Source organism: Dreissena polymorpha, chromosome 6 (genome assembly GCF_020536995.1).
Source record: "Dreissena polymorpha isolate Duluth1 chromosome 6, UMN_Dpol_1.0, whole genome shotgun sequence".
In the NCBI taxonomy this organism is placed as follows: Eukaryota; Metazoa; Mollusca; class Bivalvia; order Myida; family Dreissenidae; genus Dreissena; species Dreissena polymorpha.
The window spans coordinates 31,390,635-31,416,326 of NC_068360.1; the positions used below are offsets into that span (position 1 = coordinate 31,390,635).

The window sequence follows — 25,692 nt, forward strand, 5'->3', positions numbered from 1 at the left end:
CAACAGATGTATTCCTTTTTTTCAGATTATAACAACTGTATTCCACGTTTCAGAATACAACAACTATATTCCTTGTTTAAGAATACAACAACTGTATTCCATGTTTCAGAATACAACAACTATGTTAACTATATTCCTTGTTTCAGAATACAACAACTATTCCATGTTTCAGAATGCAACAACTATATTCCTTGTTTCAGAATACAATAACTATACTCCTTGCTTCAGTATACATAACCGTATACCTTGTTTCAGAATACAACAACTATATTCCATGTTTCAGAAGATGACAACTATATTCCATATTTCAGAATACAACAACTATATTCCTTGTTTCAGAATACAACAACTATATTCCTTTTTAGCTCGACTATTATATATGAAATATATATAGTGGAGCTATCCTACTCACCCCGGCGTCGGCGTAACCGTTCCGTTAGCGTTAGCGTGCAAATGTTAAAGTTTTCGTACTACCCCAATTATTTTCATTGTCCCTTGACATATTGCTTTCATATTTTGCATACTTGTTAACCAACATGGCCCCAACCTATAAACAAGAGCAGACAACTCTATCAAGCATTTTGTCATAATTATGGCCCCTTTTCCACTTAGAATATGCAGCAAATGTTAAAGTTTTCGTACTACCCCATTTATTTTCATTGTCCCTTGCCATATTGCTTTCATATTTTGCATACTTGTTTACCAACATCACCCCAAACTATAAACAAGAGCAGACAACTCTATCAAGCATTTCGTCATAATTATTGCCCCTTTTATACTAAGAATATGCATATTATTGATAAATCTATATTAAAGTTTGCGTACTACCCTAAATATTTCCTATATCCTTTGACATATTGCTTTTATATGTTGCATACTTGTTTACCAACATGACCCCAACCTATACACAAGAGCAGACCACTGTATCAAGCATTTTGACATAATTATGGCCCCTTTTACACTTAGATAATTGAACATTTTGCTTAAATTGCCATAACTTCTTTATTTATGATCACATTTTATTATTACTTTGACAAAACAACACTTACCTGAATACCACAATGGATTCCACCCAAACAATACCCCACGCCCCTACCCAGAATCCCTTCCCCCCCCCCAACCTCCCCCCCCCCCCCCAATTATTTTTTTTGTGTAAACATCATCTTATTAATTACCACACCCCACATTATACCCCCTCTCAACCCCCCCCCCCCCCTCCCACAATTTTTTTTTTTTCATTTTTTTATTTTTGAAAGATCGTCTAATAAATTATTGAATATGAACAATTTCCCCATGATGGCTTACGTTATACTGTCAAGCACTCGAATAGTCGAGTGCGCTGTCCTCTGACAGCTCTTGTTTCAAAATACAACAACTATATTCCATGTTTCAGAATACAACAACTATATTCCTTGTTTCAGAATACAACCACTATATCCCATGTTTCATAATACAACAACTATATTCCAAGTTTCAGAATATTACAACTATATTCCATATTTCAGAATACAACAACTATATTCCTTGTTTCAGAATACAACAACTATATTCCTTGTTTCAGAATACAACAACTATATTCCATGTTTCAGAATACAACAACTATATTCCATGTTTCAGAATACAACAACTATATTCCATGTTTCAGAATACAAAAACTATATTCCATGTTTCAGAATACAACAACTATATTCCATGTTTCAGAATACAACAGATTTGAGGCTAAAATCCAGGACCTGAGAGAGCAGATGATGAACACAAGTACCGGCAGTCTGCAGACCACCAGGAAAAGAACACTTTTCGTCAGGTACACAACAGTTTAAACCTTTCCCTCTCAGAAGAAATTGCTATATGCAACCAGCATAAAACCAGAACAGCCTGCAAGTAACTTGCAGTCTGTTCAGGTTTTATGCTGTTTGCTGCTCATAAGTATCTTAGGGATGGAACTGAAGCCTTTAAAATGTGAATCTAGTAAAAAAGGTTTTAATTGTCCCCAACCGGTGAAACCCGAGGGGACTTGTGGTTTGCGCTCTGTCTGTCTGTCACACTTTTCTAGATCTTGCGATAACTTTAAAAGTTCTCCATATTTTTAATGAAACTTGAAACATGCATAGATGGCAAAATGGAGATTGTGCACTTTATTTAATTTTGTTCCTACGTCAAGAATTCTGGTTGCTATGGCAACAAATAGACTAGAAATATTAACAAATAGACTAGAGATATTGCTGAAAATAGTGGATCCTGCGATAACTTAAAAAGTTCTTCATATTTTTACATGAAACTTGAAACATGGATAGATGGCAATATGGAGCACGTCATTTCATTTTGTTCTTATGTCAAGAATTCTGGTTGCTTGGGAATCAAATAGACTAGAAATATTGATGAAATTGGTGGAGTTTCAAGGGTAGGGGACTTATATTGCTTGGAAATACACTGTAACTCCAATATAAAGCGCTCCGTTATAACGCTGAATCCAATATAACGCGGAGGGTGCTTGGATCCCATTTTTTCTCCAACCTTCCATTTGATTTCTGATTCAAATCCGTATTATGCAACTTCATGTATTTTCAGACAATTCAAAGATGGCGGCAATCACAGTCATGTTGATTGCTTTATTCAACCGTCCGTTGAACCGATTATAATCGCCTCGAGGTTAAACAACACCGACAGCTAATTGGTGTTAATCTGTTGTGTAATGTCAATAAAGGTGTGAAAAACTCGCGTGTCAGTGTTTATTACATGTATTCCTCATCAGAGCGGTTCAGTGCGATAACTTCCATAAGTTAAGTGCAAGCGGGATAGTTATACAATTCAAGTAATTCAAAACGATTGAAACATTCTTACTTTGATATGGTTGCAGTTTGACTATGTTAAATGAGCGGCTGTGAAATATACTGCCTACTGTATAAAACAACTTTTTCTGTCATTTCATTATCATTCTAGTATTATGTCATTTAATCTTTCAGTTCGTGTATAAGAAATTAAATAATGCAGACGATTTATTTACATGCGAACGCAGTGTACCGGCAATTGTTAACAGAGTTTCACTTTCATTTTCGCGCGGTATCAGAAAGTCCCCGGGAAACACGTTTTTTGCATGCGTATGACGCAATAAAACATTTTTTGTACATGAGTCGTATTGCATTCAATCTAAATTTAAAGTCGCTCGTCCAATGAAATATCTGCACCATAATGCACTGTACTCTTAACACTTCTGAAAATGGCATATAGATCTATGCGTACGGTTGTGTTTACGAATTTCTTAAACATATATCGTCATTAATGTTCAACATTATTATTTTTAAGTGATGTTGCAATTTTATTGGATTATCGGATAAATGTGCACATAAGAAAAGCGGTATGTATACTGTTATCGATATGATTCGGTTTATATGCATGTATTTGCGTCAACACAGCATGGCAATATACATGACCTATATTATAGGCTATTCTATACCTGTTTTTTTTTTATAGCGCCCTGCAGTAAATGAGATCAAAACTTATAACGCGGATCCGTTATAACGCTGTTTCGCGGCTTGGACCCCATTGACCGCGCTATATTGGAGTTACAGTGTAGTCTTGTTTAATTTGATTTACTACAACACTACAAACGGATCAGTCTGCACATCTGAGTGGGAAAGGGTTGACTAGACAACTCACTTTTGGATTTATGAGCATTGATGCCCCTTATGGTTGATCACTGACACAAACATCGTTTGCAGTAAACAAATGTGATAAGAAGACATCAACGAATTAAGTTCAGGCCAAAACATTTAAAATATTCACATATATACTCCCCAATAATTTATATGCGATTTTCCTTTTGTGAACTACAAGTACATGCTTGTATCATATCCTCTATGTTACTGTGTTTGGATCAAGAATATGAGGAAGAGCATTGCAGCATGAGGTCACGGGTTCGATTTCCATTGTTGGAGCGTTCTTCAGATCTCAGCCAGAGACACCAAGTACTGGTTCTATTCCCAGGAAACGGTCTCAAGAGCATTTAAAATAAGCCTTAGGTTTTCTATGCAATCAAGCTAAAATAAATAGTTTTAAACTATGGCTAAACAAGGCATAATGCATGTGAATAAAGTGCAATCCTAGATCAGCCTGTGCAATTCGCTCAGGTTGATCATGGACAACTTTTTACGGTTTCATGGAACTCTTTATTTAAAGGAAGTCTCTTCTAAGGGTAATCCAATTAAGGTGGAAAGTGTCGTCCCTGAGTAGCTTGTGCAGTCTTCTGTCTGAATTAGATTATTGCTAAGGAGAGACTTCCTTTAAAGGAAAAATAAAATTAAAGCCATTGTACAAGTGTTGTCACTGATTAGGCTAATGCACAGGCTAATCTAGGACTCCCAGTCTGTTCAGGTTTTTATGCTGTTTGCTTCTCACCAGTATCTAAGGTTTTGAGATAAAGCCTTTAATATTTGAATCTAGTGAGAAAGGTCTTTAATTATCCCCCGCCAGAGGCGGAGGGATATTGTTTTGGCGTTGTCCGTCCGTCTGTCCGGCACTTTTGTGTCCGGAGCCATATCTTGGAAGTGCTTTGGCGGATTTCATTGAAACTTGATATAAGTATATATATGGATAAGAGGATGATGCATGCCAAATGGCATTGACGGATTTTATTGAAACTTGATATAAGTATATATATGGATAAGAGGATGATGCACGCCAAATGGCATTGTACACCATCTGTGAAATTTAGTGTATATTAACATTGAATGTTTTTGTGGAAAACGCACAACTTTTTAATTCACCTAAATAAATATTAAAGGCTCAAGAACCTTCCTCTGTCTTAGTTTTGAGTTATTGTCCTCCGTCCGTCCATCTGTCAGTATGTTCATCCGTCCGATTTGCACCCATCCTCAAACAAAGCATATGTTGCGGGGGATATCAATTCTACGAATTTGCTTGTTACATTTAACATTTTAAGGGAAAATACGTATCTAAGTGGTAAAGGGTTAAGCACAAGCTTTTGACCATATCAGAGCCTTGTTTGACAATAACCCCAGTAAGGACTGTGGTATTCCGTGAAAAGTTTTATTTAAAAAAAAGTTGAAAGTTAAACTTTGTGACGAAATATTTGTAAACAGAAGTTTCTCTTTCACCATTTCAGAACCTTGTTTGTCAATAACCCCAGTAAGGACTGTAGTCTGCAGTGAAAGATTTATAAAAAAAAAAGTTGAATAAACTTTGTGAGGAAATGTTGGTCAACAAAATTTTCTCTTTCCCCCTTCCAGAGCCTTGTTTGACTACGACCCCAGTAAGGACAGCGGTCTGCCCAGCAAGGGTCTAGCGTTCATGTACGGAGACATCCTGCATGTGGTGAACGCCAGCGATGACGAGTGGTGGCAGGCCAAGCGTATACTGCCCACAGGCGATGAGGAGGGCATAGGGATTATACCAAGTAAAAAAAGGTAAAAAGAAGTATTTTCATGTCTGAACAGGCTAATCAGGGCCGTCACTTCTCAAGGGAAATCCAGTTTGGACGGAAAGTGTTGTATCTGATTAGCCTGTGCTGACTGCACTGAATAACCCAAAGTTGCCTCTGAGATGGGGTGTCTTGTAGGGCTAGAGCTATGCCTTGTAATGTAATTTACAAGTCTTTTGGTATCCACATATGGGTGGATAGAACTGAGCTATTTCAGGTGGGACTGGGCGGAACTGTGCCATAAATAGCTGCAGTTTCTAATTACCCACTGTTTTGGGGCAAACAAAATTATTTTCCTTGCTGCTGTTAATCCCTTTCAAATAATTCCTTTTGCTGGATTTTGAAAGAGACTTTTTAAATGTTCAAGAGATAAACAAAACAGGTTAAATAATTATGATTGTACATGCAAGTATTTTGTACTATAAATTTTGCTTGTTATAGATTGTATATGCGTCTCGCTGTTTGAAAACGTATTTAAATGCATGTGTGTAGATTGTCATCCCAGATTAGCCTGTGTCTGCACAGGCTAATCAGGGACGACACTTTTAGCCTAAACTGGATTTTTGCTAAGAAGATACTTCCTATAAACAAAAAATACACCCAAAGTGGAGTGTCATCCCTGATTAGCCTGTGCAGACTGTACCGGCTAACCTGGGTTGACACTTTGTGCTTATTCTTTTCTCCACATTTTCACAGAGCAAGATGATACATGTAAAAAATGTTACTTTTCTTGTAGAGTGGAAAGGAAGGAGAGGGCTAGAACAAAAGCTGTCAAATTTACTGGAAAAAGCAATGTCGATAAAAATAATGTAAGTACTGTAATGTAATGTAAAAAAAGGATTCATTTTACAAAACAACAAAAAAAAACACACAAAAAAACGAACTAAACTAAAAACATACAATACTTTAATGCATTTTATTCTTATGATAAAATTATGCTTGATAAAGCAAATGATTTTCTAAGTGATAAAAGATGAGTTAGTGATGGTAATGGTTCAGTGTGGCTGATGAGGGGTGGAGGTAGGGGGAGATATTCCATCAACATCATACTACAGTAGCTACAAACTGAAAACCTTTGCCTTAGACAGCATCCATGTTGCTATTAATAATGATGATTAAATGAGCATACAATTTTCCCCAGTTTAACATGTAAAGCTATTACTTATTGTTTATGCTCCTACGTATTGTTTTAATTAATCGCAGTTGTTTTCATATAATTTTATTCCAGGTTCAATTAAACGACCGGGGCAAAAAGAAGAACTTTTCATTCTCCCGGCGATTCCCATTCATGAAAAGCAAAGACCAGAGCGGAAGTGAAGACATTAGTTGTGATGAACGTAAGTGTCTTTGTATGCTTGGAGAACATATTTTACAAATATATTGTAATTAATAGTCTTGTTGATTTGAACATGTTTGCATCCATCTGAATTTGCACATATTTTTTTCATGTAGGAAGTGTTTATATAAGTATTTGGCATTGCCCGTGTTGATATTCTTAATCCATTTTTTTCCATCAGACAAAATAATTGCATTGCTTACTTAAGGCAAGTTTTCAGAAATTTCCCCTTGGGAAAAATGTTATGCTTTGCATATTGTTAATTCTATTTTTCAAATTCAATCACAAAAATCTTTTTATGATAATAGATATTTTGGATGTTATTTTCTAAGTCAATGGTGGAGTTATTTAAAGCTCAACAGGTTACGGGATTAGCAAAAAAATAGTGTATACAATATAGAGTTGTAAAACAGATGCAACAGCTTAATTCACGGTCATTGTTTTTTTTTAATTGTTGATTTTGAGTATGTTCCCAAATTAATTATGAAACATTGCTTTTTTCTCAAGCTGCGGAAGGTAATATAGAAATAATATACATTTTATTTAGTAGTGCTTTGTTGATGTCAGCTGTATTATTCACAAGATTCCATGTTTGCACAGTTCATTGGTTTTCTACCATAACTTTATGTTGAACTGACCAATGAAAACCCTAGTCTAAGCTTACACTGTTTTGATTGGTCAGATTTCAAGAGAAGTAATTTTGAAGGTAGAAATCAATGAATTTTGTTATTTTGTCATATAAACATTTTGTAATCCTTTTCATATCACCACTTTCTTTGGTTTGGGTATCACCATGTAGTTTTGTTTTATTTTATGTACTTTTGATTAGCTCACCTGAGCGCAACATGGCTGCTTTGTGATCGTTTTGTCTGTTGTGTGTTGTGAACATTTGTTTTGTGATTCATGAAACTTGGTCAGAACATTTGACCCAAATATATCTTTGCAGAGTTGAAAACTGGGTTACATGAGGTCAAAAAATGGGTCGATGGGTCAAATTCGGAAAACACTAGTGAATACTCTAGAAGTAGCATTTGTTTTGCAAGCTTCATGAAAATTGCTCAGAACTCTCATTTAAATGATTTCTCAGGCAAGTGATATGGTTTTTGTCCATTTAAAACATGTCAGCCTATAACAACTCATCTTAGAATTTCTGTTTATATATTAAAATTGAGTTTGAACATGATTCTGCTTTGTTCAAAATCATGGCTGCCAGGTGTTGGGGCAGTTTTCCTCATAAGTCTATTGTGAAACCTTGTAAACAACACTTGCTCAATTTTTTGGGGCCTCATGTGAGCACCTTAGGGCCTTTGGCCATCTTATTTTCACATAGTACTTAAAATTACAACATTAATTTAATAACAGCATTATTAACATTAGTGAAAGCTTTTTATGTCCCCCACCACTATAGTGGGGGACATATTTATGTCCCCCACCACTATAGTGGGGTACATATTGTTTTTGCCCTGTCTGTTGGTTTGTTTGTTTGTTTGTTTGTGTTTTTGCGTCAAACTTTAACATTTGCCATACCTTTTGCAATATTGAAGATAGCAACTTGATATTTGGCATGCATGTGTATCTCATGGAGCTGCACATTTTGAGTGGTGAAAGGGCAAGGTCATCCTTCAAGGTCAAAGGTCAAATATATAGCTTCAAAGCAGCGCATAAGGGGACATAGTGTTTCTGACAAACACATTTCTTGTTGGTTATGGGTTTTTAATATATCTTCAGTTTCTTAACATAATAAATAGATTTCATAGTTTCTTTCATTAGCTAAGATCTTTAAGAATATGTGTATTTGTTAACTGGGTAATTAAATAAGAGAACAAACTGCAATGACATTTAAATGTGCTTTTTTAGTTAGAATGTATGTTTAAATATAAAAATACATGAGTTGATTTGTGATATTGACACAAGTTTCAAAGAAATAATGCTAGTGATTTTCACCTAATGTCTTATGACTTAAAATATTTGAGACAACAACTTTAATTTATTTTTTGCTTTCCGGTGGTTTATCGAGAAATATCAGTGAATTAAAACTCATAATTTCACTGTTTCAAACAATGAAAATTATCAGTGAAAATTATCGATAATTTTCACTGTTTATGTTAAATGACGTCATTTTTTGGACGAAATGACGTCATTTCCCAGTGAAATTCTGTAGTTAAACCCTTTAACAATGTATATAAACTGTGCCACTTGTGAAAATATTATTTTCTATGATCACTCGTGAATTAAAATCGATAATCCACCGAATCCAACAAATATCCTCTATATAATGCTTAAACTGTTGTGCTAGTGATTGTCTTCTTACATCTTAAGTATTTTAATATTTGAGACAACAAATGATTTTAGCACTTCAAATGAATTTCTTAAATTCAGAAAGTATGGTTTCAGTAGTAAAGCCAATCACCATGTTATCAATACATTTATGATGTATTCTGTAGCCTGAAAGCTGGACCTTTTTACGTTATCTGATCATACAAAAAGCTTGTTATCAATACATAAATATTGTATTCTGAAGCCTTGAAGCAGACTTAATGATATGTGTTATTTAATAATTTAAAAAAGGTAAAAATAACATAGCAAAATTAAATAACATATGAATATAAAAATGTCATTTAGAATTTAATACCTTAACAGTTAACATTAAATATTTTAACACTTGCATGCAATTTCTGTTCTCATTAATAATGGTGATGGCAGTAGATATCGTTTTGGAATTTGTGGAGTGTTTGTTCACACAGAACCGGCCATTATGACAGAATCCTGGTGACAAATTAAAATTGCTCTCAGCCATAGAATGGGTAATCACAGTGATCCAATCCTCATTGATTTTCCAAGACTGTTATGTCTGATTGCTAGTGCAGAAAATGTCCTTCATTCATTTTCATACTTGTGTACCGATATATACAGTGTATAATATTGGTAGGAAGTGTTCACCATCAATATAGAAGTTCAAAAATCACCACTTAATCTAATACTGGCTTATTTATTATATTCATTTGTAATGAATATATATTTATTGCAGTCTTGAGAAACACTTAAATAGTCTGAAATACAATAGAGAAAAGATTGCTTTCTCTCAATAAACAAAATACTAGTATTTTATTGCATATGTGTCATTGTAAAAGCTGTCAATAATTTTGTTTATAACATTGTCTCAAGAAACTTATTTTTACTCATTATATGCTGTTATAATCACAACTTTTATGCACTTTATTATTATATTATTTTTAAATTAAATATCACTTTTTGTGAAACATCATTTTTGATTGCATGCAGCATTTAGGTGTTCCACAATGGTGTTAAAATGGTGTATGTTGTAATTAAAATTTTAATTGTTGTTTTGTTTCTTGTAGGCGCAGAAAGTGAATCTAGCTTCAGTAAGTTAAACCCATTCTTACCTTGTAACTCAAGTAAATAATTGTGTCAATTAAAAACCAAAATGTCCCATCTGCAAATGAGTCTGTTCCTGGAAAACGGTGCAGTCTGCACAGGCTAATCAGAGACACCACTCTCCACTTTCATAGGAATTTTTTTGTTTAAAAAGTTGTCTCTTTTTAGCAGTTAAGGCGGAAAGTGTCATCCCTGATTAGCCTTTGCAGACTGCAAAGGCTTATCTGGTACAACACCATGCACATGCATTTTGCCCACTTTTCCTCTTACAAGGCTTATAATTCACCCCTCGGTGCAAAAAGTTACCATGTGAAATTGAAATTACAAATTGCACCAATGGGGTGAATTATGTGAAAATAAGGCTTCTGTCTCTAGACAGCAGGAAAGAAATATCCACTTGACATAGAACTATATTATGGACATCCTGTATGAACTTGATCAACAAGAACAAATCATCGCCTAAAGTCTTGTTTAATGCCAAACTGCATAATTGTTATGAGAAATGTATGTACTGATATGGCAATTCCCAGATGAAATATTGATTTCCTAGTTGTATTCATTGGCTGGATTGTACATGAATCTGTAATTTTATGGAATTTCATGGATTTCATTGTGTAAACATGTATTAATTATTTTTAATGTTTACATGACATGGTCTTTTGTGAGGAAAAAATGCAAATATATTTTTTTATTTTAAATCAATTACTTATATCCCCTGAATCCAGTCATCAAATGTTATATGTTCTTTTCATATAAACTGTAATTAATGAATTGAAATACCTACAAATAAAAAACAAAAACACCGTAATTTCAAGCACATATTAAAATTTAGCACACAAAACATTTTTTTTTTACAGTGTATCTGTGGATTCCTAGTTTGCATAAATTCCATGCATGTTTGACACACTGCAGGCATGAATGTTGGCATGTCCCCCTGGAACACTCATTCAATCATCTGATTGTCTGTTAATGTCATTTTGTATGATTCTTAATGTCAACTTGTTATAATAATGATTTGTACATGGATTTGAATATTGTTTAACCCGTTCCCACTCAGAGGCATAGTGAAAATGTGCAAACAGCATAAAACCAGAACAGTCTATGAGTAACTCCCAGTCTGTTCAGGTTTTATGCTGTTTGCTGCACATCAGTATCTAAGGGTTGGAAATGAAGTCTTTTAAACTTAAATCTAGCAAGAAAGGTCTTTAATTAAATTTAACTTCTAAGGGACTGCAAACACATCAAAATACGTATCTAAGTGGTTAAGAGTTAAATGAGTGTCATTTGCTACTGAGTCAGTCATTAACATAGTATAGCCTTGAGTCAAATTTCTGTACTTCTAGATGTCTTTTAGCATTAAGATTATTAATTAAAGACACTGCATTTTGACATTGTTCTTTTCAAAATTTAAAACAATCATGATGTTGATAATAATAATACCTATGCATACCTGAGTTATTGCAGTATTAAAATAAAGTAGCTCAAGCATTTATTATATATCTTACTTTTACTGACCACTGAAGAAATTTAAGCCAGACATTTTTGCTGATGGCATTTTAGTACCATTTGCTAAAGGCTTAATCATACAGATTTGACCCACATCTTGTCCTGTTCTTCGGATAGTGTGTTGCATGAGGTCATGTTCTAAAGCTTATTAAGTGTGTGTTTTGATTGTACCACAGAAAACAAATGAGCCTTGTTCTGGGAAAAATGGGCTTAATGCATGTGTGGAAAGTGTGGTCCCTGATTAGCCTTATTAACCTGTGTGGACTGCACAGGCCAATCTGGGATGACACTTTATGCACACGCAATAAGCCCCATTTTCCCAGAGTGAGACACATAAGTATATAATATAGCTTGCAGTATAGAAAAATGATATTGTGAATTCTAATAATATACGTGTTCTGTTGATGTTGATGTTGCTATGTGTGTTTTTCAGGAGGTGATGAACCCATTCTGTCCTATGAAGCAGTTGTGCAGCAAGAATGTAAGTACATTGAGGGTTAATAATGGAACTGCTGTGATTTATGGAGGGTTGATCCTGGAACTGCAGTGATTAATTGACAGTGGATCATGAAACTTGATGAAACTTGGGTGATTTATTGAGGGTTGATCATGGAACTGTGGTGATTTATTGAGGGTTGATCATGGAACTTTGGTGATTTATTGATGGTTGATCATGGAACTGTGGTGATGTATTGAGGGTTTATCATGAAACTGGTGATTTATTGAGGGTTGATCATGGAACTGTATTGATTTATTGAGGGTTGATCATGGAATTGCAGTAATTTATTAAGGGTTGATCATGAAACTGTGGTGATTTATTGAGGGTTGATCATGAAACTGTGTTGATTTATTGAGGTTTGATCATGGAACTGTAGTGATTTATTGAGGGTTGGTCATGGAACTGCAGTAATTTATTGAGGGTTGATCATGAAACCTTGGTGATTTATTGAGGGTTGATCATGGAACTGTAGTGATTTATTAAGGGTTGATGGGGTGATTTATTGAGGTTTTATCATGGAACTGCGGTGATTTATTGAGGGTTGATCATGGGACTGAGGTGATTTATTGAGGGTTGATCATGGAACTGCGGTGATTTCATAACCCTCTCCTGCTCAGAAGCAAAGTGAAAATGGCTAAATGCAAACAGCATAAAACCAAAACAGCCTGCAAGTAACTCGCAGTCTGTTCAGGTTTTTTGCTGTTTGCGTCTCATCCTAGGGTTAAATATGAAGCATTCTTGGTTTTGATACAAAAGTCTTGTAATTTTATTTAGTTGTACTATTTATTATGTATGTATTATGTAACATGTACTTTTATATAGTTATGTGATGCTATGAGATATTTGAGTTTTGGGTGTAACCTTCACCCCTGTATTTGCAGTGAATTTTATGAAATAAGTTTGTCAAATTTCTGTACTTTCACATCTGTATTTTCAGTGAAATCTATAAATTAAGGATTTTGAAAATGGGATTACAGTATTCCACAATTCTGTACGTTCGCTGCTGTATTTTCAGTGAAATCTATGTGTTCAGTATTTTGGAAATGTGATTACAGTATTCCACAATTCTGTACTGTCACATCTGTATTTTCAGTGATATCTATTAATTAAGGATTTTGAAAAACAGCATCACAGTATTCTGCAATTCTGTACTTTCACATCTGTATTTTCAGTGAAATCTATGGATTCAGTATTTTGAAAATGATATTACAGTAATCTACACTTCTGTACTTTTACTGCTGTATTTTCAGTGAAATCTATGAATTTAGTATTTGGAAACGGGATTACAATTCTGTACTGTCACTGCTGTATTTTCAGTGAAGTACACCCGACCAGTGATAATATTGGGGCCACTAAAGGACAGGATCAATGATGACCTTATAGCAGAGTTCCCAGATAGATTCGGCAGCTGTGTTCCACGTAAGTGGTCCTCCTGGTCTTTCATTAACCTTTCCCCTTGGCAACTGTGTTCCAGGTAAGTTGTCCCCCTGGTCTTTCATTAACCTTTCCCCATGACGGCTGTGTTCCAATTAAGTGGTCCCCCTGGTCTTTCATTAACCTTTCCCCTTGGCAACTGTGTTCCACGTAAGTGGTCCTCCTGGTCTTTCATTAACCTTTCCCCATGACGGCTGTGTTCCAATTAAGTGGTCCCCCTGGTCTTTCATTAACCTTTCCCCTTGGCAACTGTGTTCCAGGTAAGTGGTCTTCCTGGTCTTTCATTAACCTTTCCCCTTGACGGCTGTGTTCCAGGTAAGTGTTCCCCCTGGTCTTTCATAAACCTTTCCCCTTGGCAACTGTGTTCAAGGTAAGTGGTCCCCCTGGTCTTTCATTAACCTTTCCCCTTGACGGCTGTGTTCCACTTAAGTGGTCCCCCTGGTCTTTCATTAACCTTTCCCCTTGACGGCTGTGTTCCACTTAAGTGGTCCCCCTGGTCTTTCATAAACCTTTCCCCTTGACGGCTGTGTTCCACTTAAGTGGTCCCCCTGGTCTTTCTTTAACCTTTCCCCTTGACGGCTGTGTTCCACTTAAGTGGTCCCCCTGGTCTTTCTTTAACCTTTCCCCTTGACGGCTGTGTTCCACTTAAGTGGTCCCCCTGGTCTTTCATTAACACTTCCGTGCTCAGAGGATGGGTGAAAATGGCTTTATGCAGCCAGCATAAAACCAAAACAGCCTTCGAGTGACTCCCAGTCTGTTCAGGTTTTATGCTGTTTGCTGCTCATTAATCTGTTCAGGTTTTAAAAGAATCTTAGAGTTGGAAATGAAGCCTTTAAATCTTAAGACTAGTAAGCAAGGTCTTAATTTTCATGTGATTTTCCTAGGGAGTTCCAATAAGTCAAAGTTCGTACGTGATTGGTAAAAAGTTAACCACATGAAATTTATCGGCACTAGGTTAGTAAATTAACGACTGTTTAGTCTCTTTTGGCTGTAAATTTCTCTATGCTTATGAATTTCTTTTATTTTAAGCCTATTTCTCAAATGAATAGTCTTTCTATGGCTGTAAAAACTGTTTAAGATGGACATGCCTTCCAATTTTCATTGGTTATAACTATATTGTTATAGGTAGGGTGACCTATTTCAGATTTCCCATCCATCAGTCTATCCGGAGTGCCGTCTCAGGAGTTTTTTCCTTAACTCTTTGAGATATTTATCTTAATTATACCCCCATTACCATTGGTAATGGGGGCTATATAGAAGTCACTTTTTCGGTCTGTCTGTCCCGAAATTTCATCCGATCTTCACCAAACTTGGTCAGAAGCTGTATCTGGATATTGTCTAGATCACATTTGAATATGGGTCATGCCGGGTCAAAAACTAGGTCATGGGGTCACTTAGTGCGTTTTTAACCGAAAGTTTGTCTGGACCATAACTATATCATTTATCATTAGATTTTAAAATGACTTGTTACATTTGTTTACCATCATGGGACGGTGTGTTGTGTGATAAAAGTATATTGATATCTCAAAGGTCAAGATCACACATGGAGTTCAAATGCTTGTCCGGGCCATAACTTTGTCATTTACTGTGAGATTTTATAATAATTTGGCAAATTTGTTCACCATCATTGGACGGTGTGTCGCGCGAAAAAATTACATCTATATCTTCAAGGTCAAGGTCACACTTTGAGTTCAAAGATCAAAAATGGCCATAAATTAGCTTGTCCGGGCCATAACTATACCATTCATTGTGAGATTTTAAAATCATTTTGTACATTTGTTCACCATCATTGGACAGTGTGTCGCGGGAAAGAATTACGTCTATATCTTCAAGGTCAAGGTCACACTTTAAGTTCAAAGATCAAAAATGGCCATAAATGAGCTTGTCGGGGCCATACCTATACCATTCATTGTGAGATTTTAAAATCATTTCGTACATTTGTTCACCATCATTGGACAGTGTGTCGCGGGAAAGAATTACGTCTATATCTTCAAGGTCAAGGTCACACTTTAAGTTCAAAGATCAAAAATGGCCATAAATGAGCTTGTCGGGGCCATACCTATACCATTCATTGTGAGATTTTAAAATCATTTCGTACATTTGTTCACCATCATTGGACAGTGTGTCGCGGGAAAGAATTACGTCAATATCTCCAAGGTCAAGGTCACACTTTAAGTTCAAAGGTCAAAAATGGCCATAAATGAGCTTGTCCAATGAGCCATAACTATATCGTTCATTGTGAGAATTTAAAATCATTTGGCACATTTGTTCACCATCATTGGAAACTGTGTCAGGCAAAAGAATTAGGTCGATATCTCCAAGGTCAAGGTCACACTTTGAGTTCAAAGGTAAAAAATGGCCATCAAAAGCTAGTCCGGGCCATAACTATGTCGTTCATTGTAAGATTTTAAAATCTTTGGCACATATGTTCACCATGATTGGACGGTGTGTCGCGCGAAAGAATTATGTCGATATCTCCAAGGTCAAGGTCACACTTTTAGTTTAAAGGTCAAAAAAGGCAATAAATGATCTTGTCTGGGCCATAACTATGTCATTCATTGTGGGATTTTAAAATGACTCTGTACATTAATTTTGTTCTCAGGCATTGGGCGGCGTGTCATGTGAAAGAATGCAATAGTTCAAAGGTCAAAATGGTTATAAATGATAATGGCATAATAATTCTTAAAAATCACCATAAATTAGATTCTCTTGTTTTGTGAAGACAGCATGCAAAATAGTCTGTGTCAATGTGGCACGTGGGGGTATACGTCTCGTCTGTGACAAATCTCTAGTTTTGTTATTTATTAGTCTACCTGCATGAGTTACAGATAAAGTTCAAGCTTCATTCTGGTCCATTGCTTTTTGGTGAAGTTATTGGCCTTTTACTTCGTAATTTTCTCTAGAATAACAGTTTTACTGACTGTTTTGCTAAACTCTTGAAGATATTTACCTGAGTTTTGTTAGGAATTTTGTTTAAAATTAAAAAGGACCTAAGCACCATTGATTACTGTCATTTTTTTCAAGGACCTAAGCACCATTGATTACTGTCATTTTTTTTCAACTCTTAAGTAAGATTTATTGATTCCAAGCCTGTTCTAGATTTGCAAGTCTAAGAGTGGGTTTGTAATTTCAGGCCTTGAACTCAAACATTTCCTCATTAAATATATGGACCCACTACAAATGTTAGGGGCCAATTCCGGGCACATTCTTGCTCATATATATCTCTTTTATGTGCTTTTTGTATCTTAATTTCAACAGTATATATTTTTCCCAAATGACGGTTTAAAAAAAGTTGTGTTTTTTAATAAATAAATTGTAATATTTAGTTTATCTCCCTTTCCAGCTGTTTGAGTTAATCCTTAGCAATATAATCTTAATAACATATGTATTCTCAATTTTATAGTGTTTTCCAGCAAAAAAAAACACACAACTTAATTTCACAATTTTAGTTAAAACAAGTGTTGTCCCAATCCACATTTCTCTGACGTTTCTCAAAATGGTGAAAAAACACTGTTGTTTCTGCATGGTAGATACCACAAGAGAACCGCGGGACAACGAGCAAGACGGTCGTGACTACCACTTTGTGTCGTCACGGGAGAAGATGGAATTGGACATTCAAAACCACCTGTTTATCGAGGCCGGACAGTACAACGCTAACCTGTATGGAACCAGTGTGGCATCTGTGAAAGAGGTCGCTGAAAAGGTAACACATGGTGGGTTTTTTCTGGGGAAAAAAAGAGTTAAATCAATGAATAGGATTTTTTATATCCATGCATCCATTTCTGTATCGACCTATGAGCAAGGATAATGTTACATATTTAATTATTACACAATCATATGTAAATATGAGAGAGCTGCAAAACCAAGGCTGTTCCACATTTCTATTTGTATAAGGTTGTTTTTTCCAAGGATTTTATGCCAATTGATTTAACTCTGCAATGTTATTTATGTAATATGTTATGGATTTGTTAATGTTACAAGTAAGGCATTGATAATTAAGAAACCCATCTTTTATTATGATTATTATTTAAACAGAAATACTTTATCAGTTACTTCCTTGTTTCACACTGGAAGAGTAATTGGCATTTCTTCCTTAATCTGCACAACCCTCAGTCTTCAGGGCCTGTGTTTACAATGCTAATTAGGGAAAACTTAGTTAATTCCTTTCATAAGTAAAATTCATTACTTCACTAGCCAGTTCATGCAATGGTATATTTACTGTAAATGTGAAAAAGGGGTTTAATGCATGTGCGTAACGTGTCTTCCCAGATTAGCCTGTGCAGTCCACAGAGGCTAATCAGGGACGACACTTTTCGCCTAAACTGGATTTTTGCTAAGAAGAGACTTTATGTAAACGAAAAATACCATAAACGTTGAAAGTGTCGTCCCTGATTTGCCTGTACAGACTGCACAGGCTAATCTAGGACAACACTACACACATGCATTAAACACCTTCTTCACAGAGCACAGCTTATTGCTTAATGAATGTGCGTACTGTACAGGCTATTATGGTATGACACTTAACTCGCATGCATAAAGCCCAAGTTTCCAGGGCAAGGCTCATATATAGTAGAGTGCTTAATGGCTTAATTTGGAAGACACTTCCCTATATCTTGGGCATACTTTTCACACAAGCATTAACCCCCATTATACATGTACCAGATGGAGGCTCATATCTTTCATGGACTCCTTCCTCCAATTACAGGGCAAGCACTGCATATTGGATGTGAGTGGGAATGCCATCAAGCGGCTACAGGTGGCCAACCTCTACCCTGTGGCAATACTTGTGAAACCTAAGACTGTAGAGTCCATTATGTAAGTTGGCATTAAACCCAAGACTGTAGAGTCCATTATGTATGTTGGAATTAAACCCAAGACTGTAGAGTCCATTATGTAAATTGGGATTAAATCCAAGACTATAGAGTCCATTATGTAAGTTGTGATTAAACCCAAGACTGTAGAGTCCATTATGTAAGTTGGGATTAAACCCAAGACTGTAGAGTCCATTATGTAAGTTGGGATTAAACCCAAGACTGTAGAGTCCATTATGTAAATTGGGATTAAACCTAAGACTTTATGGTCCATTATGTAAGTTGGGATTAAATCCAAGATTGTAAGAGTTCATTAGCCATTATGTAAATTGGGATTAAACTCAGGACTGTAGTCAATTATATATTTTTGGATTGTCTTTTTTTCCCATCAAAGATGGTGGGATATGTTGGTTAAGTAATGTCAATCTATCAGTCGCCGGGACTAAAACCACTTTCTTTTGCTGTCTTAAGTCCAGAGCCATTATTCACCAACCCATTCTTAGTCTTAATAATAAAGAATAGTCTTAGACTAAAAACAAATACCTGCATGTTTGCGTATATACGGGCTAAAAAGGTGCTTATAGCATTAATATCTGGTTTTAAATGAAGAATTATAATTATATGTGTTAAATGACATGAAAGACTTCACTGTCAAGTAGTTTTAGTAGTTCATTACAGTTTTAATAATCTTAATTTTTAGCTCGCCGTTTTCGGAGAAAACCCGAGGTATTGTCATAGCCAGCTCGTTGTCCGCCGTCTGACGTCCGCGTTGTGCTAAAACCTTTACATTGGCTCTAAAATCAAAGTTGTTCCTCCTACAACTTTGAAACTTCATATGTAGATTCACCTTGATGAGTTCTACATGCCACACCCATTTTGAGGTCACTATATGTCAAAGGTCAAGGTCACTGTGACCTCTAAAAAAACAGAAAAAATCTGACAAGCTTTCATTTATTCAAAACTGCACCAGTAGCCAAGTGTTGGCACCCATTATGCCGTGCTCTTGTTATACTTAACTCCAAGGATTTTCTGGTGAATATGCTTCCAGCAGTTTTCATCTGATCTTCAGCAAACTTCATTTATGTTTAAAGATAAAATATCTCGGTCTAAATTTATAACGCTGGTAGCATATAGCCATTTTTGCTTTGTTTCTAAGTAGGAAAGGGTTAAAAGGGCAGCCCCTCTTGATGACCTTGGGTTGTGTTTCAGGGAGATGAACAAACGTATCACAGAGGAGCAGGCACGACTGACGTATGACCGCACAGTGAAACTGGAGCAGGAATTTGGCGAATACTTCACAGGTACAACACTTATGACTTAATTTGTTGTTTTGCAAACTTTGAACTCATGCGGTTATCGTTAGGCCTTCATATTGAAGCATGAGTAGGAGATTCAGTTTAATATCTTTTATACACTCATCACCAAGTTTTAAGGATTTATTTCTTTTGTTAACTTATGACCAAGTTGTATGGTCAAATTTCTTTTGTACACTTATGCTGAAGTTTTATGGTCTGATTTCATTGGTACACTTGTGATCAAGTTTTATGGTCTTATTTCAATTGGCACGCTTGGGATCAAGTTTTATGGTGTAATTTCTTTGGTACACTTGTGATCAAGTTGTATGGTCTGATTTCATTGGTACACTTGTGATCAAGTTGTATGGTCTGATTTCATTGGTACACTTGTGATCAAGTTGTATGGTCTGATTTCATTGGTACACTTGTGATCAAGTTTTATGGTCTTCTTTCAATTGGCACGCTTGGGATCAAGTTTTATGGTGTAATTTCTTTGGTACACTTGTGATCAAGTTTTATGGTCTGATTTCATTGGTACACTTGGGATCAAGTTTTATGGATTACTTTCTTTGGTACACTTGTGAGCATGTTTTATGGTCTAATTTCTCTAGTACATTTGTGATCAAGTTTTGTGGTCGGAATTCTTTGGTACACATGTGATCAAGTTTTATGGTCTGATTTCTTTTTTACACCAATGACGATGTTTTATGGTCTGATTTCTTTTGTTCACTCATCACCAAGTTTTATTATCTGATTGTTTGTGAAATGTTAATCATCAAGTTTTATGATCGAATTTCATTTGAAATCTTAATCATCAAGTTTTATCGTCTAATTTCATAATGAAAAGGGAACAATATGTTTTAGAATAAGCATGATTACATGTTTTATTCAACCTTTTTTTATAACACAAATCAAATACTTTTAAACAAATTCTATATTTTATTATGCCAAAACTTGGTTTGATTACAAAAAGCTTGCACTATTTATAAAAATGACTAACACTATTTGTCCAAATTTGTTTTGTTTGTTTTTCAAAATACAGCATATATTAAGAGGGCAATTTCAAGGTTATTAAACAGATTTTTGTTGTACCTTTTGAGCAGGGGAATGGAGCCGATATTTGTTCCCAAATGAATCAGAAAAAAATCACTGAAATAGTAGCCTATTATTCTAGATTTTCACTGGCAATCATTCTTAACAAGTGCAATTGGTTCAATTCCATGTGCAGCGGTGGTGCAAGGGGACACAGCCAGTGAAATCTATGCAAAGGTCAAAGAAGTCATTAAGGACCAATCAGGACCCACCATCTGGGTCCCAGCCAAGGACAAGTTATAGACAACCTCTGCTGCAGAGCTGGGAACCAAATAAACAGGATGGATAGAACTGTTGTGTCTAAAAATAGAACTGTGTTAGAAAGTTATTTTCAGAATCATGTGAGTTTTGGAAAAGTCTCTTCACATGTGGTCATGAAGTTATTTTTATTGTCCAAAACTGTATTGGCGTGAAAATATTTATATGAGCCACTTATTTAGGACAGAGTTTTGAGAGATACGAATCCAGTGAAACATGAATCTGGTTAAAGAGAAATACTTGAGGCAATGAAATATGTTTGACCATAAGCTAGAAAAATCAGATTTGTATTGACTTTTGTTTTATTGGATTATAAGATGAAAGACAAAACTGAGTTTCACGCAGTGGTGTGATGTATGAACATTCAAACGGTTTGAGATTCTACAGTATGGAACAACTGACTTAGAGCAATAGCTGGAAAGGTTTTACTGTGAACTGATATCGTAGTAGTGTTAAATGAAAGAAACGTTTTTATTGTAAATTTTTTACAATCCTTGTTTTTAAGCATTGTTCTTGGGTCCTCAGAAATGTCTTATTTGGAATCTTACACCAATTTAATTCTCTCCACCGAGTCAGTTGATAACTTTTTTAAAATAAATACAATCTTAATGTTGTTTTTTTTTAAAAGACCATTCAGCCTGTTTGGGGTCTTTTTTAGTGGCAAAGTTTCTGCAACTTAAATACCTTTGTTTGTTATTTTTTTCATAATTTTGTCCTCACTTAATTGTTGTATTTTTACTAGAAATTATATGAAGACATGTTTCGAGCAAACCATTTTTGGACATGCACCATTGTCGATTTGACAATTTAACATATCAGCACAGATTCTCCAGTTTACAGTTTGAACTCACCTAAAATTGCTAGCCTCATTTGGAAGTAAGATAACACGAGTTATTTAATCTAGAAGGGGGCAGAAATATTGGTGCATCTTTTTTGTATCATCCTTTTTCTTTTGGAACCATTCTCGTTATGATTGTGCACATATACGGCCTAAGTTTTGTAATTTGAAACACATGTTATCTGTCATGTGATTATAGGTATTTTATTTTTGTAACATTGATAATACACTCTCATTAGTTAAAAAATATGATGCTTTGTTTCTCTTCCACAGCCTTCAATTATAATCTGACTCTAAATCAACCTCGGACCTCAATTGTCCACTGTGTCTAATATTTTTAACATATCCCAGAGAATGTGCAATAAAAATGTTTACTAATAATGCAGTTAGATTTCTTAATATTCATATAAGATTCATGTACTATATCTTATTTACTCTGAGTACTAAGAAAAGAATGATCGTCCAGTCGGGGTCATGTCCTAAAACATGTAACAGCTGCTAAGCAAGTGAGCCATGCACCTGGAAAACAAGGCTTAATGCATGTGTGCCGTCCACACATGTTTATGAAAAAAATAATTATTAAAGCAAGTGTCTTTTTAAAGAAAATGCAGTCTACCCCTGTAAGCGGAAAGTGTTGTCACTAAATAGCCTGTGCAGACTGCACAGGCTAACCTGGGACAACACTTTACGCACATGCATCAAGCCCCTTTTTCACAGGCTCAAATGGTTAGTGTGACTCTTTGCTTGAAAACCGTTTTTGAGAATATTCTGTCTTTCTGGTATGTATAAAGATTTCATTTTTAAGTCTATAAAGATATCATTTTGATGGCAAACAAAAAAGTTCCAGCTTATAATATTTTCAAAATCCATTACTTGGAACCCTCAACAAATCCTATTATGAAGTAGGCCATGGTTATTATTATGAAAGAAGCGATGCCTGCTTCCAAATGATGTGTTTTTCTTGCAATGACATTTATGACTAGGACCTACTTTTTCCAGATTGATGTTTTTAATAATAAGTCCATAGAGAAGAAGCTTTACGAGAAGAGGTATCATTTCAACCCTTTTCCCATAAGAAGGAAAGTGAAAATGGCTTTTGCAACCAGCATAAAACCAGAACAGCCTGCAAGTAACTCGCAGTCTGTTCAGGTTTTATGCTGTTTGCTGCTCTTCGGTATTACCAGTATAAGGTTGGAAATGAAGCCTTTAAAACTTGAATTTAGTAAGAGAGGTAATTTAAATTAAATTTAACTTTCAATGGGACTACAAATGCATCAAAATACTTCTCTATGTGGTAAAGGATTATCAAGAGTGGATTCATCTTCGGTAAATTTAACTTTAGAACAGTGTACATAGTGTGGATGCTAAATCAAGAAGTCTTCCAATATTCTTAACGATTTCAATATCCAAATATTTTTAGTTACTTCACTTTCACTAAAATGTTTGAAATACATTTGTTTGCTAGAGAATTTTGATGTTAAAGATGCTTTCATCACCTTTTTAGGGCCCCTTTTCAAGCATCCACTCAAGGAAAACTTAAGGAAAGTCTTAAATCCATCAAAAATAAAAGTCTATGGCTATATGATTTTAATGTATTTTTATGGTTAAATGTTTAAAGCAAGGAAATATTGCTGAAATGGTTAATATTGTGTTATTTTGTAAGCAGAATAGTCTGGGTTTCATATTGGAAATTGTATCTGAAAGTTGCATTGTATTACTAGTATGTTAAGATATCCAGACTGCAGCTTTGTGAATACTGGCCCAGTTCACAAAAATTGGAGGGTTAAGTGTAAAACTGTTGTATCCAATATTGAAATGTAAAGAAAATTCAATGGTTTTGCTTTGAACCTTCAAATTGTGATTGCAATTATAACAAAGCACCAACTTAAGTGTTGTGGTTTCCTAACTCCAGTGAACATTTTGATGTGTGTGTGTTTCGTATTTATACTTATGTGTAGCACAAGCATTCAGTATATATTTCATAATGGATATTTTGTACAAATTTATCATTATTATGGTAACTGCACTAGTAAGTGTTGTGAATTTGCATAGGCAACTGCGCTTCTTGACTGGTTGAAATTATATGAGCCGTGCTCTGTGAAAAGGGCGTTTAATGCATGTGCGTTAAGTGTCGTCCCAGATTAGCCTGTGCAGTCTGCACTGTCTAATTAGGGACAACACTTTCCGCCTAAACTGGATTTTTTCTAAGAAAAGACTCTCTGTAAATGAACAATATCATACAAGTGGAAAGTGTCGTCCCTGATTATCCTGTGCTGACTGCACAGGCTAATCTGGGATCACATTTTATTCACATGCATTAAACCCCCTTTTCACAGAGCATGGCCGGTATAGTTTGTGCAAAAGTGGTTTGAATGTACATGTATGTATGTATGTAAGTTAAGAGTACAAATAAACACATAAATATATACTTATTAATATGTCTGTTCTGTATGAAATTGATGCACATCTCTAAGTATGTCTGTTCTGTATGAAATTGATGCACATCTCTAAGTATGTCTGTTCTGTATGAAATGGATGCACATCTCTAAGTATTTTAACACAAACATATTTCTATTAAGAATGTGCACATTTCTTAAAATTACAATACTTGAAATTTTCGCAAGGTCTTTTTGTTGTTGATTATTTTATGAATAATAAATATGGTGAAGATGGTAAAATTTATGGAATATATTCATTTTCATGATTCAATATAGTGAAAACATACATGATTTACTATGTATGGTGATTTAAAAAAACATATGTGAATTTCTTTGTACAAATATAAAACAAATTGAAAATCCTTTTTTATCTATTGCAATAAACTTTAAAGTGTACGGGGTAACAATTTAATTATGGTAAATGCTTATTTAGATACTTTGTAAAGTGTTTATTGGACATTAAAATATGTGACTTGTGTCATTTTCTTGGAACCTGATTCTAATTTTTGAAAGTTAGTCTTTGACCTCCGTAACAATGTATTTGAATGACCTTTCATCTCTGTAACAATGTATTTGAATGACCTGTGCAGAATGAAGTAAGCATGGCTGTTATCATGTCATGAATGTCACATGTCTAGATGTGTTTAACACAATATTTCATATCAAAATGTTGTCATTTGTTTTGTATATATTGACAACGATGTAAATATCAGTGACTTTTAAAATATTTCGTAGTTGTATTTTTATGACATTTGTAAACAATATGCCATCATAATCATTAAAAACCACATATAACAATTGTGCAATTTTCGTTATAATTTATATTATTATAGCAATCTCGCATTGTACCATTAGCACATGCACTCAATTAACCACTTTATGAACCTCAATGTTCAACAGAATCTGGGTATTTTAATGAAACAAATAATATATGTACTTTATTGTTGCAAAAGGTTTATTGTACTTTCAATAGGTTCACTGGTAGAAACAATATGTATCAATAGCTGTATTACAGTTCTGACAATAAATACTATAAATCAACTAATTTCTTGATAAACTGCATCCATTAGGTAATGATTATTTCTCTAAGTTAATTAAACGTCGACAACATTTCACAAACATAACTACATCAATGGTCAGACAAAACAGGGACCACACTTTCAAGCTAATCTTGGATTTTCCTTTAGAAGAGACTTCCTTTTAACAAAATATAACTTAAGAGCAGAAAATGTCATCCCTGATTAGCCTGTGTGGTCTGCACAGGCTAATCTGGGACTTCACTTATGCACATGCATTAAGCCTGAGGAACGTGACTCAAATGTACTAACTGAATACCATGAAAATAAAGGTTG

At 35.0% G+C, this 25,692-nt stretch overlaps 1 protein-coding gene across 4 annotated transcripts in view; it reads left to right on the forward strand.

Annotated features, from left to right (window-relative positions):
* Nucleotides 1-25,381, forward strand: part of LOC127833318 (disks large homolog 1-like) — a 187,099-nt gene extending 161,718 nt beyond the window's left edge. For all 4 annotated transcript variants that reach the window (XM_052358495.1, XM_052358497.1, XM_052358496.1 and 1 more), the window contains 11 exons: nucleotides 1,702-1,804; nucleotides 5,247-5,423; nucleotides 6,174-6,246; nucleotides 6,666-6,774; nucleotides 10,133-10,156; nucleotides 12,109-12,156; nucleotides 13,492-13,593; nucleotides 17,139-17,311; nucleotides 18,314-18,423; nucleotides 19,629-19,720; nucleotides 20,943-25,381. In XM_052358495.1, coding sequence (XP_052214455.1) covers nucleotides 1,702-1,804; nucleotides 5,247-5,423; nucleotides 6,174-6,246; nucleotides 6,666-6,774; nucleotides 10,133-10,156; nucleotides 12,109-12,156; nucleotides 13,492-13,593; nucleotides 17,139-17,311; nucleotides 18,314-18,423; nucleotides 19,629-19,720; nucleotides 20,943-21,049 — 1,118 coding nt within the window. In that variant the 3' untranslated portion in view covers nucleotides 21,050-25,381. The remainder of the gene's footprint in view (nucleotides 1-1,701; nucleotides 1,805-5,246; nucleotides 5,424-6,173; nucleotides 6,247-6,665; nucleotides 6,775-10,132; nucleotides 10,157-12,108; nucleotides 12,157-13,491; nucleotides 13,594-17,138; nucleotides 17,312-18,313; nucleotides 18,424-19,628; nucleotides 19,721-20,942) is intronic.
* The last annotated feature ends 311 nt before the right edge of the window (nucleotides 25,382-25,692 follow it).